We start from the raw sequence: 18,312 nt of genomic DNA, 5'->3' as shown, positions 1-18,312 counted from the left end.
CAAATTAAAAAAAATTGTAGCTTCCAATATTCTTCCGGCACCCGCTCTGTATTTCTCTCTTCCAATACAGTGAAGTTGCAATGAAAGAAGGATAAATGGGAGGAGAAACAATTAAAAGATATCCGAACACACGACCTTACAAGGGAATTTGGGGCTATGAAGAATAGGCTATGTGAGCTCCAAGCCTGTTGGTCACTTGTCTCACTTCATTTTTCACCATTCCGTTGAAGAAACTTCATAGAATTTTGAAACAGAAAAGCCAAAAATGGACGTAATTCAACACAATAGCTACCACATGAGAGTAGAAATGTCGCAAGCACGTCGACAGCACGACTGAATAGCTGCAGGTTAAGGCTGGTTCACAATAAACCGGGAACGAAAAGGACAACGAGAATGAGAACGGGAATATTGTTAAAATAAATGTATTTAAATGTGAGAATTCACAATTAACTATTGTGAATGCTCACATATAAATACATTTATTTTAACATTATTTCCGTTCTCGTTTTCCTTGTCGTTTCCGTTCTCGGTTTATTGTGAACCAGCCTTTAGAGTCTCCACGTGGGTAGAACGAGTGGTGAGAGGTGGACGTCGCTATCCTCTCTAGAAAAAGAATCCAAGACTTTGCACTAGGCGAGTGACGAAGTTTGAGTAGTCTACCTAAGACGACACAAGAACGCCAAGGCTGTTTAATTTATAAATTGCCGAAATTTATGTGGAAGAGATATCAATCCTTGCCCCATTTCTTTTAGGGTTTATCCAGTCATTTGTCTTAGCGCCTAAGGAAAACTGCAGGCGAGATGATTTGTCTCAATTTAGAGGACTAGCTAATTGGCTATGAAGGAACTGTAATGAAATATACCCCGATCGACCCTGAGGAGGGAAGGGTGAGAATTCTAACCAGGGGTGGAATAGAATTACGAGTTTCTAGCTTAGACACTAGTTGGGAGTGAGGTATGTTTGCCGTCCTCATTCTAAATATATGTGATTCAGTTGCTGATGGGAACGTCCGTCACACTGAATGCCGTCTTCCTACGTCAGTTCTCGATGCATATGCAGTACATCACTTTTCTAACGAAAAACAAATACGATGCATTCCAGAAATGATGACGTAAAGCGATTTTATTGTTTATTATTGCTTAGGTTTTCGTAGGTTTTCTACGTCCTCCCAGAGATGATAATGCTGATGTTATTCTGTTTAAAATGAAGATCGTTTACTTCCTTAAGTGAACACATGAAAGCGCTTATATTTGTATATTGTTCTGATGTTGGACGTTTAAATTTTTTGAAGTTTACGTTGACATAAAATGTTACTATTCTTTCTTTCATGTAGTACAATATTGTTACTTGAATTCGTTATTTTAATGTAAATTGAAATAACATTATTTATGTGTTTTTAAGCATTGTATCTTGAGAATCGAATTTTTCGTTGTAAAGATTGTAATGTTTCTTTTCATAGGAACACGTAAGGTAAGATTGTTTATAATATCACCGCGAAATCGGCCACCTTTTCTACGGAAGAAACTTCAATTTTTAAAACCTGTTTAGCAGGAAAAATATTTATAACAAACAAGTGCATCTTACGTGTGTCACAAGAAATGTTCATAGTCCTTCTGCTTCTCCGAAGATTGTTCTGAAATAATTACTCGACTACTCTTTTAAAAATTATGTGATATTTATTTAGGAATTTTCAGTTTATCAATACGTAAAATGAACAGAAGGAATTCCATAAAAGTTTATGATTGTAGGCTATATCTTACCATTTGTTTTATAGTGTGATATTTATTACTCGCTCTGTTCCAAAATATGTTATAGAAAGATGTCATTTATTGCGTTCAAAAATATGGTATACATTTGTTAAAGTTCTCAGTAATATAGTGTAACTTTAATACATCTTCTAGATACTTATTTGTTGAATAAATTAACATAAGAAAAACTAATAAAGTACATTTCATTCTTTGTGATGTCAAATTAATAAAATAAAATAAAATAAAGCAAACATTGTTTTGAGAGAAGCAAATTAACATAAAAACTGCAATAAATTACAACCCATTTTTATACAGCTGTTGTGCCTTATATGTTCTATGCAAAATTGACTGGGTTGGTGTCACATTTTCTGCACAAGGAACACCACAGCAGGTGTCCATTTGATTTCTGTTCGTAATCAACTATTTAAATATTATAGTTTGATGCACTACAGAAGATTAGAAACATTCACAACTGCACTGTCTGATAGTCCCTTCACTACTGAACAGAATACCACACCGCGAAACATTTCGTGCACGCATGCGCAATAATCAAACTTGTTTTCTTTGTTACTATACCATATTTTGGAACGGAGGGAGTAATATTTTAATTATCTGAAAGATCGACCAATAAACTAGAAAAAATGACTAGCATATGATAACCAATACAAAATTAAAGTGAAATGTGTAGTTTACATGACAGTGTATATGTGGTAGATACGGCATTAATGTTTTAGTTTTATAAATTTAAATGCATAAGATGGAAAATATTATTAAATGCTTAATACTACGTACTACAATAATTATTATGTATCAGATATTGTAAAACCAAAGTGGAACCTGATGATGCCAAGACGCGAGAATTTTGTTCATTCAGATTTTATGTAAATTAGGCCTATATTAATAAAACTGTAAGTTTTTTTCGTACTTATTTTAGGTAAGTCTTTTAGGTTGGATATCTCTAAATAAATATCAAATAATTCTTTTCAACAAACTTACCGAACCTACAAACTTCAATATGAGTTGTAAAATACTCTCTTCTTGCGAAATGTTCGAAATGAATAATGAAATAATGAAATCAATTAGTCAGATATTTTGTTTCACTTTTTGCATAACTTAAGGGGTTAGGTACAGCTTACAGCAGTAAAATTTTTAAAATATTCAACATTTTTTCCTCCATTACTGTATCTTATTCAATAATGAAAATTAGTGTGTGTAAAACACCGTCCTTCTGCTATATTAAGAAAAAAAATTTTTGCGATAAAAAAATATTTACATTTTTTTTTTTTTTTTTTCAAAATTCAGTTTACTCTACAGTGATGAAGCGTTTCTCGCATAACTCAAAAACTATCCAACATTCTGTGATGAAATTTTTGTGTATATTTATGCATGTCATATCTGCAACATGATCCAATATCACTTCTCTACCTTTGACAGATTGTCAGATAAAAAATTAATTCATTTTAAAAAATGGTCAAATATCAGTATTTTCTTCTAACACAAAATAAAAAAAATATATTTAAGAAATGTAGTTGAAAGAGCGTGATATTGTAAACATGAGTTTCAGCAATAAAATAAAAGAGAGAGAACATGAAAAATTTCACAAGTTTATGAGTTATGAGGGGAACGTTTCATCACTGCACAGTAAACTGCAAACATTTTGAATTTTGAATATATATATATATATATATATATATATATATATATATATATATATAATTTTTTTTAATCGTAAAATATTATTTTCACATAGCAGAAGGACCGTGTTTTACACATCCAATTTTCATTATTGTACAAGATTCAGTAGTGAAGAAAAAAAATGTTCAATATTTCCAAACATTTTACTGCTGTAAGCTGTACCTAACCCCTTAAAACTACAAAAATCCGCTGCACTATACTATACACCATTCTCAAACAATTATAAAAATACACGACAGCTTGGTTCGATCTCCGGCCTGGTTGTGATGGAATTTATGGTGAACAAAGTAGACGTTGAAGAGTGTTTTTCTCGGGGTATCCCGTTTTCCTCAGTCATTCGGCCAACACTCTCCCTCTCATTTAATCTATAATCTGGAATAATAAAAGTGGGCTTATGTGAAGTCTGGGGATAGTACGGGTTTCGAATGCTGATATAGGAAGGAAGTAATTCGGGCTCCAGATCTCTGGGACTTATCAGGCTACTCGTCCGCGAAACAGAGCCTGGGTCTATGAGGGGCTGCTGTAGGATGGCCCACCTGTCAGCGCCGAGTTCACGATTGCCATCTGGGCCACTTGAACAGCCATCGCATCGATGGCTCAGTTCAAAAGGGTAACGACTCAAAATTTAAGGTTTTGATAAACCTGAATTTTAAAGCTTCATGTTGCTGTGAAAAATCCAATTAACATACTCCAATTTGAAACTTAAAGTAGGCTATATATAAAACATAATTAACAGAATTTGGAGTAATTTGGAGTAATTTCAACGATGCAAAACGTGCCTATAGGTCCAGCCCTCGTAAAGCAAGCCAGCCAGCCAGCTAGCCGATAATTTAGCTTGGAGCTCTTTCCCTCGTTCTTACTTTCCTACTTACTATTTTCTTCCTTACTTTGATTAACTTCTCCTCTCCTTTTATCCTACTTACCACTGCTGGTGGGGGACAGCAATTCATTGGATCGTACACTAGATTAAAGGCCTAATCTCACAAATGGGATCGGCATTACGCAAGGTCACCGCAGAGAAATCACAGGACGGTCATAAAATACGGACAAATATCCAGTCCTGCGGACGGAAGATAAATTTCTTCCGTTGGCCACGCCGGAAATCGAACTTTAGATCGCTTGGTTGGGAAGCGCACACGCCTACAGTAAATGTAGGACTCAGACCTCACACCTTACTTTCCTTCTATTGCTAAGGATTTCTGTCTACCTCGGCCGGGTTTGAACTCACGGACTTCGAATCTGGTGACTGGTACACCAGTTGACCACCTAAGACGACGTAACTCGATATCATTAAATTATCCAGCGGCCGTTCGGCTACCCAGTCATTCACAAGAATAGGTGTGGTAAGCACAATAAGCCTCAGGCTGCAATGTAAGCCTTCAGTTCCCTCCTCCGTCAAAAATAAAATACAAGCTCCGGGGCACAGTTCCTCTGATTTGTATACCTATTGACTATAGGCATAGGCCTACTTCGGTGAAATAGCCGATTAACCTGGTTCATAATGGGATAGAAGAGTATCAAAAGGACCCAGGCTGTGAAGGGAGATGATGATGATGATGATGATGATGATGATGGCAGTCAATCATAATATAGCCCAGAGCTTAAAGTGGCTTCAAAAGAGATGACGATATGCAACTAATATAAGTACCTAAATACAGGAAGGGTGCTTGGGATAATTTCAAGAGATTCAATAATCATTTACAAGAATTAACTTCAAAATGGAATAGGGCCTATATAAGAACTTCAATAAAAATTAAAAATATTAGATATAACCTCTTAGCATGCAGCATAAGCCTATCTGCAAAATTACACTAATAGAAAGCTACTCCTGTACTACACCATCATTTATATGTTAACACATAAATTTTTGTTGTAAATGTATAAAGTGAGTAATTATTTTTCTCATTGCATATATATATATATATATATATATATATATATATAAAATATATATTGATGCTTGTAATTCCTAATCCCAGTGGTCAACCTCACTTGAGGACGGATGATTTTCAATAAATCTTAGTAGTTCAAAGGTAAGATATTTACAGATAATGTTGCCATTCGAAACTCACAACAGAAGTCACATCTTCCCACATTTCCTTCCTTTCGCGTGTTGGACACATTGTACAGTCTAATACCATTTCAAACATGCAGGTAGTGATCTCACACGTGTCTCACGGATCATCAAGATGTGAATCGTGAATCACGTCCATCCCGAATTGTTATAAGTTGTTTATCCTTTATATATTAAACAAATTTTAACTATTTCATTAAAATTATGTAATTATGTAAAAAGAGCTTCCTTCGTATTCATAAAATATAATGAAATTTAAACCAAATAAAAGAAACTCTTTGGGGTCGATGGTAACCTTATAGATTCACTTTTTTTTAGCCTTTTTTAACGGTATGCTATACCGGATCGTTCCCCAAGTTTGGTATGGGAACCCGTCTCATACCGGCTCTTAAGCACTGAATGGCCACTCAGACTGGAGACGGTTTTTGGCCCCATTAACTAAAACTCCTCCAGAGATTCCTGATGGTTTTGCTGTCATGATACTTCTCAAACCCTAGAATTGTATCCAGATATCTTAATTTCACATCCATTACGTTATTAATTCGGGCAGAGTAAAACTAGGCTATTAAAAGTGAGGGTGCACTGTATGAGTACAATTTTTTTGTGGATTCATTTGTGCCCCTTTTCCACGCATAATCCCATATACTCGTGGATGTGTGTAAAATGATGGTTTGTGTGATGGGGGGAGCAGAGGGTAAAAGGAAGAGAGGAAAAAAACTGAACCCTGTAAGAAAACCTGGCTCCCCGGAGGCTCGACTGGCGTAGTAAAACGCCCGGCGCGAGGCTACAAGTTTCATTCATAAAACTGGCCGAGTGTGTACGGGGGGGGCCGCGGAGCGCTCTGGCATGGGCTGAGAGAGACTCGGCAGTCTTGTACGGAGCCCTGCACAGTACAGATTGCATCAACAGGTGTCTGCCATGTCCCCGTGTCGTCATCTGGCGGGGGAGACCATAAACATGCTGGACGTTGCGTCGTGGTCAAATTGAGGCACCCCCATAAGTGTATCGTCCACCCCGCGGTGGAAAGTGCGCCGAAAAGACTAGAGCTTGTCTGTCAGAATGGGATAAACAGTGAACTTATTTCTACAGTTCTGTGTTTCCAAGAGACCAAAACAGCGAAGCTCGAACTTGTCGCAGTGAAGTTGCGTTCCTTTTTTGTCTTTGAAACATCTGAAGATCGATTTAAAATAAAACATGTGAAGAGGTTTCGGCAAATTCAAATCCAGTTTGCTTCGTATGTGTTTTTTTTTTCTCGTATAAACAGGACATACAGATCCTGTAACAATAATTGGCGGTGATTTGTATTTTGTTTTTCTCCTAAGGCACGAATGAGACAGTGGAGCTAGAACTTTGTATCTTAATTTGTCGCAATATTATCAAATTGCGTTCCTTCCTTGTCATATAAACTTTAGCGTTTGATTGTGGATTAAAAACACCTGGAAACGTGGCGGTGTTTTCAAATTCAGTTGTCGTCTCATGTGTTTCTGTCTCGTGTTCTAATAATAAACTTCTCCGTAATTTATTAAGAAGCTGTTTCCATGGACACAGTCCCACGTGATAGTAACAAATTGCCTCTTATTCAATGTCTGTAAGCTATATTTAATCCCACGTGAAGTCAATTCTGACTATTCTCAAGAGGTGTTGTGATATATTCGTACCTTGACTTGATGTGAAAATCGTTTTAATGTTTTTATTGTGTTATAAATGTGATTTGGCACGACTCACCTAAAGAAACATAAAACTTCAAGATCTCAACAATCTGACGTGTGCATATTGTTTATTTTTTCTGTGATCTCTCACGTGTCGGCCATATCGCGACGAATTTTGTGATGTGCTTGTTCCTCAAACAATGGGTGTGATGTCGAGTGCGTCTTAGTGGCAGATGCACGACGATTCTTCCTTCTAGTCACCGGTAAACATCAGCAAATACACATGTACATAGACTGGGATAGTTACGCAGTTATGGGAATTAAGACGATGAAGTCGTTTAGTAGGCCTAGAGGTGAGTAACACCTTTTCATTGCCAGTAGTAATCCCTAGCACATTATATTTGTTTCTGACCAATTTGTAGTCTAAAAACATTTGCCATCTCTGTTTGTGTGTGTGATTTCGTTGATTTATGATTAGAAAAGAAATTTCATTGTGGCTTTGGTGGCATCAGTTTGCTATTATGTAAATTAGATTCGGCGTACTGGACACGAGACGGACTTCAGGAGTGTAAATGGTTTACACTCTCCTTCTGTAGAGTGCTTATAAGTCTAGATAAGCAAATTGAATCCTCTTATTCTTCTTCTTTCTTAGCAGCTTAATTCACACTTCGTTAGTCCATCTTTTTAACGGGAATCAAATGTTCGTTATACAGACCTAATGCACTACTATTTCTGTAGTCCTATTGTTTTCATTACTATGAGCTATAAAATTATATATGAATAATTTTGATATTATAACACATATAACGTCCACCGCTGTGTAGTAACGGTTACCATATCTCACCGTGAAACTGACGGATCCGGATTCAAATCCTGGTTGGAACAAGTTACTTGGTTGAGGTTTATTCTGGATTTTTCCCTCAACCTATTAAAAGCAAATGCTAGGTAACTTTCGGCATTGAATTCTGGACTCTGTATCAGTTGGCATTATCACCTTCATCTCATTCAGACTCTAGAAAACTAAAGCAGCGTCGTAAAATAACCAACTAAAAAAAATACTCATAACTAAATCATTCGTTTAAGTATGTAACAGAATAAACTACAGCTATAAACAAGGTTAAAAAGGGGAAAATTAATAATTTGAAGTCCTTATATTAATTGAAATGTCAATAAATCGTGAGCCACCGGTGTAGCTCAGTCGGCTAAGGCGCTTGCCTGCCGATCCAGAGTTGCGCTCGGGCATTGTTTGATTCCCGCTTGGGCTGATTACCTGGTTGTATTTTTTCCGAGGTTTTCCCAACCATAAGGCAAATGTTAGGTAATCTATGGCGAATCCTCGGCCTCATCTCGCCAAATACCATCTCGCTATCACCAATTTCATCGACGCTAAATAACCTCGTAGTTGATACAGCGTCGTTAAATAACCAAATAAATAAAATCAATAAATCATATACGTTAGATAAATTTGGATTGGAAGTGAAATAGAGGCGAAGACAGTAACTACGAGACAGACTGATTGCTGATAACTTATTTTATGAAACCGAAAGTGAAGCAGGTCTCCTGCAATGGCTTTGATTTTCGTAGACGTAGTTTCACTATTATCATTAGTAGCTTCAGCAGTGTTACGTTGTGTCCCATCGGACTCGGATCCGAAATTTCGCACTAAGTGGGTGTATCTTCCTTTCACTTCACGCAAGACTGAGGAGTCTAGCTTCTTGTTGCGAAAGAAGTGTTGCTTGACGAGCCTCATAGAGTGGCGACAAACGAGCCGAGAGGCCAATCGATGATGATGATGATGATGATGATGATGATCTGAATAGCTATAGGCTAATATAGGTTAAATTCTCATATCTATCGTTTCATCTCAGCTAGTTTGAGGGGTTGAGATGTTACAAATTATTCTTTTATGTTTTATGTAGCTATATTAATAATAGACTTCTGGGCCGATGGGTGCATACATCGTAAACATCCCGAAAGTTTTACACATTCTTCCTGACTTTTATGTAAGCCTTGTTTCATACATTGAAATATGGAGTCTTTTGTTGAAAGTGTCATAGTTATTGTTTTCAAAAAAATTCCAAATAATGGAATTATTCTCTAGCGGAGGCAATAGCATCAGGAGTAATTCTGTAGTGCTCGGGAAAAGTAGCACAAATAAAAAATGTTAATTTTACAGAAGGGAAAAACTGTCTTCACACTGGTTTATGTCGATTTGATTTTCTTCTGTATGAATTATTCTAGTGGAAGAAATGCTTATGTCTCTTTTCCCAAGCGAGCAGATGTTCCGTAAGTTGTCAATAAATTAATAAAAAAAATTGTGGACTTATGCCACTTTTCCCCAGCATTGAAGAATTATAGGACTAATTCTTCGATGAGAAAATTAAAAAAAAAGATTAATGTTTATTCACAGTTAACACCATATGCATGCTAAAACATTGTATAGATCGTCGCCGGGGTTCGAAGTTCAGGGATTCAAAGCAGATCAAAGGCGACAGATTTAGTAAGGCGATAAAATCATTAACGTAGCTTTCTCTGGGAAGGAACGTAAGGTGTACCTCTTATAGAGGACACCTGATAAAATTCGTTCGTCGACCTTTTTTTCGGTCTCGTTGAATTTTGACACTGAACATCCTTTGTAGTTGAAATATCGTTAAAACAATAATACTATAATTCTGCTGTTTTATATTTCGATTAGCTATATTTTTGTGGATATATATTTAATTATTTTCGTCAAATCTTTGTCTATTCATTCAATTGACGATATTTGAACCCGACGAATATCCTGAGAATCCTTTATAACATGAATCGCCATAACGACACACAAATAATAACAACGCTTTAAATAATGCATATGTTAACAAATAAAAAAAAACAACTTTTAAATTTACTTCGTCTCATTCAAATTCTCAAACTGTGTATAGCCTACAGAAAATAATCCAACTGTATCTTTTCTGGTGCCCTGTATATTTTCTTTCGAAGTCTGATAAATATTAGACTCTGATAGTTATAATTTCAATTGTAACATACTTCCCTAGCTACTGTTTTAACACCCGAATACTTTGGATAAGGACTATAAGAGTTGACAGTTCAATTTCCTACATGTTAAACTTATGGATGATGTAGTCTATGAGATGGTGATACCTAAGCAAAGGGCTATTCAAAAGTCAGGAAAGGTTTGAAAGTCCTCCAGCTGTGTTAAGAACTAAGTATATAGAAAACTAATAATCGAATTTTATTAATAGAAGAGCGGGATTTATTCAGGTATCAATCAATTTCAAAACATTGACATATGGTAGCCGTTCTCACCTCTGTCATTAGTAGACTTTCTTTTAGGGAAAGAACAACATTCAGAAGAGCAAGCTTCCAAAATGACGACAAATTGAGAGTCCATACCTCAATCCATTTAGAGTTCCGAATTATCTCAGTGTACTGGAACAAGCTCTATTGCATCCACAGTAACACTGAATAAGACCAATTCGTATTTGTAGAGACAAAACCATTATTTTCTAGTTTGAATTTGCAAATAATAATAATAATAATAATAATAATAATAATAATAATAATAATAATAATAATAATAATTGTAATAACAATATAGTATTAATAATAATAATAATAATAATAATAAACAAATTAACCACTCAAGTATAGCGTGAATGCTGTTTATTAAGCATCTCATTTTACGGTGAATATAGGCTAAATTTTCCACTTGCGTCGTGAAAATATATTACTGTATATTCCCACAAAGACTAGAGGTTTGTGTCATTAAGAGAATCTTAAGGTTTTATATATATTTTAACAGCCATTACAGTTTTCTTTTGTGTACAGAACAGTCCCCCATCCTGTGTGTGAATAATATAAACTGATATGCACCACAAAACATTCAGGCTATTTCTAGTTTATATTTGAAAACAAAGTCACTCGAAATCCAGTTTGAATATTTATTATATTCAAAATATTTCTTTATTGAAACAGAGTTTAAAAACGAGTAATTACATTCAAACTTTTGTACATCTTTGGGCACTTTCAATTAAAATTTCGTGAAAAGGAATCAAAATTTTTCTTCAAAATACTAATTTTGAATAAATTCCTTTTAAAAAGTTGCGTTCCGCACAAAATTAGAATATTTTGACCTCGAAGAACATGAAACATACAATTCTTGCTTTTATCAGCTGAAAAAAACTGTATTTCGCGAATCCACGGCTTGGAATCTCTACTGATTACTTATTTCAATTGCCATAGCAACAAAATTGGAACAACTGGAACAGAAGTTTAGGCCTATGTGAAAAATAAAGTAATCTTTCCTGACTTTTGAATAACCCGATGCAGTGTGTTCTATGACTCGAACGGGATCAGCTGGGAATCGAAATTCTGTCCGTTTATTGAGACTCAAGAAGCAGACTCAGACTGAGGAGACGGTTTTGACACAGCCTGTGAGCCTCATTCTACGGAGCTTCAAGGCTAATAATGGCCGAGGCGGATGGGTCTCGCCAGATTGTGAATGGGTTCGTTACGACACATCATGGACTGCAGATTCCGAATAAACAACACATGCGTGCGCTCTGTAAGTCATTGCACGGCGATCGCCAATGGTAGCTGTGCATCACGGTGGCGTCCATCATTTTGACAAGTTGCAACATTCTTCGAGAAACAGATGGCGTCTAAAATCTTAAGTGATAACTGGAGACCGGTGCAGTATAAATAAAAATTTTGCAGAATTATGAAATTTATTTTGGTAAAACATGAAGATATGAAATAAATATTTAAATGCTAAAATATCTTCGTTTCTAAACCATTTGGAGCAGGTTTACGTCATTATTTACAAAATAAACCTTTAGAAATTAACATAGTTTTGTTTATATTTAATATCCTATCAAATAAAATACGACAAATCTACTTAATTAACCTTTAAATTGGAAAAACTTCATTTCTCACACGAGTTTATTAAACCATGCCGGACTGTAAGGAAAACAATTATCGCAATGTCCATATTTTATATGTTGTACAATATTATAGTATTATGAAATTTTAATTTTCCTACCAATTTTTTTTTTATTGTTCTTTTAAAATTATAGCATAAACCTGTTGTATCCTATAGGATTTTTAGTCAGTTTAAGGGTTAAACAGTTTTTCAGCATCGTCATACACTTGTCTGAATACAAGTGCTAGGGAACTTAATTTAATTCAATATAAGTAACTAATTTATTTCCTGGTAAAAGATTACACCTTCTGTTAGTTAATACTGTTTTGTACGATAAAAAAGATCACTACACATGATATGAGGTAATGGGTGCATACTTTTATCGTGCTACATTTGGTAGTTTAATATTTTATGGCACTGCTCTTATCTTCAAGCACCTTACTAATTTGATAGAGTGAAATGAGTGGCTTAGGTTTTTCAAGCGTTTCCTGGAAATCATCTCTATTGTCTCCTTATAATATTATCTGGGAAGACCACCGGCGTAACCCATTCGGCTGAGGCGCTTGCTTGCCGACCCAGAGTTGCACTCGGGCGTGGGTTTATTTAACGACGCTCACAATTGCAGAGGTTATATCAGCGTCGCCGGTGTGCCGGAATTTTGTCCCGCAGGAATTCTTTTACATGCCAGTAAATCTACTGACATGAGCCTGTCGCATTTAAGCACACTTAAATGACATCGACCTGGGCCGAGATCGAACCCGCAACCTCGAGCACAAAAGACTAGCGCTATACCGACTACGCTACCGAGGCCGACGTGTGGGTTCGATTCCCGCTTGGGCTGATTACCTGGTTGGGTTTTTCCGAGGGTTTCGACAACCATAATACGAATGTCAGGTAATCTGTGGTGAATCCTTGGTCTCATCTCGCCAAGTATCATCTTGCTATCACCAATCTCATCAACACTAAATAACCGAGTAGTTGAAACAGCGTTGTTAAATGACCAACTAAAAAAATATGTATAGAAAAGCTCGGTTCAGTTGTAGATATAGAATTATTACTGGAAGAGAAAAAACCATACAAAATATAAATAAATAAGAAGATTTTTATGAAATATTAAAATTTTATCAAAACATTATGAAATATGCTTCAATACATCGTGAATTCTTGTTCCCATACCGCTAGCATGCATGTTTTAGAACAGGCATGGTCAGCGCTGGCAATTCTAGCCTTTAAACGATATGCAACAGTGAGTAGAATCTCAGAATCGCATGCAGACACATTGTTAAAAGATACACTAGCCTACGTCACTGTTGCACCTCGTTTAAAGGCTAGAAGTGCCCGCGCTGAACATGTCTGGTTTAGAATATGAAAATTCATACTTGCCTGTCGCTGGATTATCGTTCTGGTGTATGAAGGTAGTTTGTATGTCTCGTAGACTGCCTCTAGTGATGGTGGTGAACATGCAGAGATTTATTTTCAATCGCAAATACATTCTTTTAGTTGGAAATTTTATATAGGCCCTAATATGTATTCGAAACTTTAAGAATAGAAATAAAATGCGTAAAATTGTAAACGGAAAGTGAATGAAAACCGCCATTAATTTACGTGACGTCACGACAAATGATACACAAACATCATTTATCTCTTTAAGATTTAGTGAAAAATTCTTTGCGCCGTATTACAGTATATTGTTTGCAGTTGCTTCTTCACCATTCATTGTAGAGATTTATTGTAACATCAATTTTATTTCTGCTGAAACGTTGCATACGAAGAAATATTATCTGCATTGTTTTGTACGAAAAGACATCGTTATCATTTTTCTCGTAAATTTAATAGAGTCTGCTAACCAATTGATCCGAAGTTCCCAGATTCTTACCCGACTGACGACGATGGATATTAAAGACCTATAAAATCCTTAGCGTAACTTCCACCGGAAGTGAAGTGCAATTGGGAGGCTCATATGGTCTATTTACGAAATAAAATAACTTTGTTCCTGATAGAGGACTCCAGGAAAAATTTTTCGGTCATTTCTCATCTATGTTCAATTTTTTCGCTGAATGACCTGAACATTTGAAAGCTTCTTTAAATAAAGAACTATTAGTACTACAAAAAATCGTACTCGTCACGTATGCTCGAGACATATTTTATACTTCACAATGTAATTATCACCTTTGCGATTGATTTAAACGGTTACAGCAATGTTTACAAAATTACGGAAAATAAAGATTGATGGCACTCTCTTGCAATAACGGTAGACAGAAGAGCCCATGCCGGTGCTTACCTTATGACCTTGATGTGATGAATTTCAGCCGTCACGAAACAGTTCTCCTTTACCAACAAAGCCACCATAAAGACACCTATCCGCGGCAGATTTTATTGGCATATGCCTTAATGAATCTATCATATATTCTGAGTTTCGTTTTTTGACGTGACCCATCTGTGTTCAAGATACAAAATAAAAAAAAAATTGTAATGCTTTGACATGAGTGATAGGACTACCATGAAAACAGAAGTGTTAGTGGTTTTCGCTTCATTCTCTATTTAATATGCCGCGTGGTTTTCCACAGAATAGTTAATGGAACGGCAAAAGTCGACCTGAGACGAGTGGCCAAAAGACTTGGAGCTCACATAGACACTTTCTCTCAGTCCCAATTTTCCCTTGCAAGGACGCAGTTCCGCGTACTTTTTAATTGTTTATCTCCCATTTCATTCATTCAGGTTTCGGCACACAAAAGTTAAATTCTGCAATGTTCTTCCAAATCGGAGTGAGTCAAGTGGGCAACAGGCTTGGAACTAACATTGACACCCTTTCAGCCCCGATTTCCCTTGCAAGGACGCGTTTTCGCGTACCTTTGAATTATTTCTCATCCCATTTCCCCTTTAATTCATTCATTCATTCATTCAGACAGTAATCAAGGAAATAATTTGGTAAGCTTATATAAATAAATAAATAAATATGGGTTATGTATATGTGTATAAATATAAAATACAATAAACTACAGTGTTACAGAAATTGCATATTGTATTTTATTACTAGAGACGAGAATTTCATGCACTGTAAAATCCCAAAGTATGCATGCATTCATGCACTATCAAACTATAAAACATGCACAATCAAGCAAAAAATACATTAAAATATGCACTTTCATTTTTGTTCCAAATTTCTTATTTCACTTCACTTTTTTGCACAGTTAACAACTAACAATAATTTCTAAATCGGTTTCTGTGAGGTTCCTGCGCTTGTCAGTATGTTTTTGTAGGCAGAGAATGACCTCTCTGCATCGCAAGAAGTTATGGGTGCAAACTTGAATGAACCTTTTTCTGTTATTTAGTTTCATTTTCTTTCCCTTCTTCAATTCTGATTTCTGAATCTAAAATAAGGGGCATACAAATCGAGAAACTGATGTGTCAAAACCATTAAAACATGCATTTAAACTGAAAATAATGTATATTATATGCATTATTAAGCTAAAAATTGCTTAAATATGGATTATGCATGTTTTTATCACCAAAAAGGCCAAAACATGCAAATATGCACGGAAAAAGTACACATATTTGAAACCGGAAAGTAATGAAATGAATAAGTACTAAGTTTGAGCTATGTCCTATGTTCCTATAAAACATGCATTTGCATGAAATTCTCGTCTCTATTTATTACTTTAATTCGAGTATAGACGTATCAGCATTCATTGGGATTTTCTTAAAACTCCTGTATTTTTTTTTTTTTTTAAACAAAATTAGTTCAAATGCAGCCAACAATAAATTCAGACAGCGAGCACAGCTTGAACAGCAGTCATCAGAATTCTACGTTCTAGTAGGCTGTGACGTCACACCCGTGTTTACTTGTCTCACGGAATTGATAAGGCAAATCAGTTATATTACAATCTAAATCATGATCTTTCGTTCGTAGACTCTATTTCTTTCTGTCTTTGCTTTGCCTTACATACTACTGCTTTTATATATTGATCAGACATCTCACAAACATAAACTTCCCGGTTATGGGCTCGGTATGATGCAGGGACACTGCTGAGACATCACAGGACAATCGTTAGACAGCGGAAAAACGCTTAGTCCCGTCGACAGAAGAAAAATTTCTTCCATTGATTACGCCGGAAATTGAACCTAGGAGCTTTTGGTTGAGAAACGCACGCGCTATACAAATACCTACAACGACAGACGTAGATTCTATTTATAAATTAAATATAATATGGTTGCTTTCTACTGCTCTTGCACTTGGCTGTGTCATTGGCCTACGATATATCTCATTCATTTAATGCTGGCCAATTTGAATAGTGCGTGTTACCTGCATCAGTGAATATTGCGTGTTGTCTATATCAGTGAGTAGTGCATGTTCTATGTAGACATAGAGCTTGTTCACAATTAACATCTCGAGTAGATATGAAAACTAGGATCTTAGCGGCGCTCGCAGCGGTCAAAGACTGCTAGCTCACTGGCCGATCGCCGGGGATGCTGAGAACAAAGTGACGCACTTTCTGTATTCTACACCGTTCGAGTTTTTAATCCAAAAGTCGTTTCTATCAAGTTTCTTATCCATATTGCCAATCCGATGAATGATGAGAAGTAGACAAAATGCAGACTCATTGTTTTTGGTATGGTGATCAAGAGAGACTGGATTTTAAAGGGAATCCCCTTTTTTTTATTTCAACACAAAACGTGAAAAAATTGATTACGGTGTTCAAAACTATCTTCCATCGACAAAATTATTTGGTTTTGACTTCCCTTTTTTCCCTTTTTTAGTCCATATTTCCTTTTTCGCCGTTTTTACTCAATATTCCCTTTTTTACCCCCTTTTTAAAAACATCTCTTATTTTGGTCCTTTTTTGACTGAATATCGCAAACATTTAGATAATTTTCCTTTATTTTTTCCAATAGGTCTATAACTTCCTGAGCAAGCGAAAATAAATATCGTTCTTCTTCTGATTTTAAACATTGAAAAACTAATAAACTGTGCTGATTTAGAGTTCAGGACAAAAATAAAATTTTCAGCTCTGGTTTCAGTTGATGTTGAGCGGTCATCTTCTGTTTATAAAGACATTCTGCATTCAAAGAGGCAGAATCATATTGAAACATATTGAAATGTTGAATGTGATCAAATATAACACTTATGTTGTTATGTTGTGAAGCGATAAATATAAGCTTGTGTGTGCTATGTGTATCCATGAATGTGCTGAAGTGTGTTTTCAATTAAAATAGCACCCTTTTGAGGCAGTAATATAGTCCTTTTTTAAATCTTTTTTTGACTTTATCAAATACAACACTCTCCTTATGTTGTGAAGAGGTAAATGTAAGATTGTGTGTGCCATGAATGTGCTAAAGTGTGTTTCGAAGAGTAATATGATCCTTTTTCAAGTCCTTTTATTTATTTATTTATTTTTTTTTTGCTATAACTTCCCTTTTTTTGTCCTTTTTTGATGAAAAATTTTCCCTTTAAAATCCGATCTCTAGTGATCAAATTTAGAGTTTGCGAACACGTAGACTAAGCTTAAGGTCATTCTTCTTATTCCAAGTCTTCTTTAAATATAATTAGTCACGTTCCTCTTCCGAGCCCTTTCGTCACATGTTCACATTTGATCGACTGGATCTGAATCTGAGATGACGCAGTTGACGATGGGATACGAATCACGGTCGGGACTTCCATGCAGTTTAAAACTGCTCCTTAGACAATTGTACAGATACAACCTGCGACACTCATTGGCATTTCTCTATACCGTCTTGTACAAGAAAACCATATTAAGTAAAAAATTTTACTTCTGAGAAAAAGGCATATATAATGTACATAATGGATGTATATGAACTTAGAATTCGAAAATGAAATGCACAAAGATAAACAAAAAATAAAATTTTGAGGTTTCAATTTTGTCAAGAAGTTTCAAACGCCCTTTTCTCAGAAGTAATATTATTGACTTAGACCTAATGTGTTTTGCTTGTAAACCGACGATATCATGTATTTAGTTTACTTAGAGATTTGTTCTTGCTTTAGAGATGTTCCTATTATCTAGGGGGTAAAACGCTAGGCACACGTCATAGAGATAGATATTTGTATTTAAATATTGTTTGCAATTCTTGTTGAACTGAAGATATCTGTATTAGCCTGTACTCAACTTACAATCTAGGTTTCTTTTACTCGCTGCGCAAATATTACGTTTGTTGCAATAAGTTTGTCTTCACATATTGTACATGGCATTGTGATTTTACCCTTTTTGA

General features: G+C 35.6%; 1 protein-coding gene across 7 annotated transcripts in view; it reads left to right on the top strand.

The window, feature by feature from the left end:
* pnt (ETS transcription factor pointed) overlaps positions 1 to 18,312 on the top strand; it is an 835,053-nt gene that overhangs the window by 540,899 nt on the left and 275,842 nt on the right. The window contains exon 1 of one of the 7 annotated variants that reach the window (XM_069825639.1): positions 6,407 to 7,519. The exons of the other annotated variants lie outside the window; for them this stretch is intronic. Within the exon in view, the coding sequence (XP_069681740.1) occupies positions 7,450 to 7,519 (70 nt within the window). The 5' untranslated portion in view covers positions 6,407 to 7,449. Of the gene's footprint in view, positions 1 to 6,406; positions 7,520 to 18,312 lie in introns of those variants that run through there. 7 annotated transcript variants of the gene reach the window in all.

The sequence above is a fragment of the Periplaneta americana genome, chromosome 5 (assembly GCF_040183065.1).
Source record: "Periplaneta americana isolate PAMFEO1 chromosome 5, P.americana_PAMFEO1_priV1, whole genome shotgun sequence".
NCBI lineage: Eukaryota > Metazoa > Arthropoda > Insecta > Blattodea > Blattidae > Periplaneta > Periplaneta americana.
This window is presented reverse-complemented; position numbering and strand designations above follow the sequence as displayed.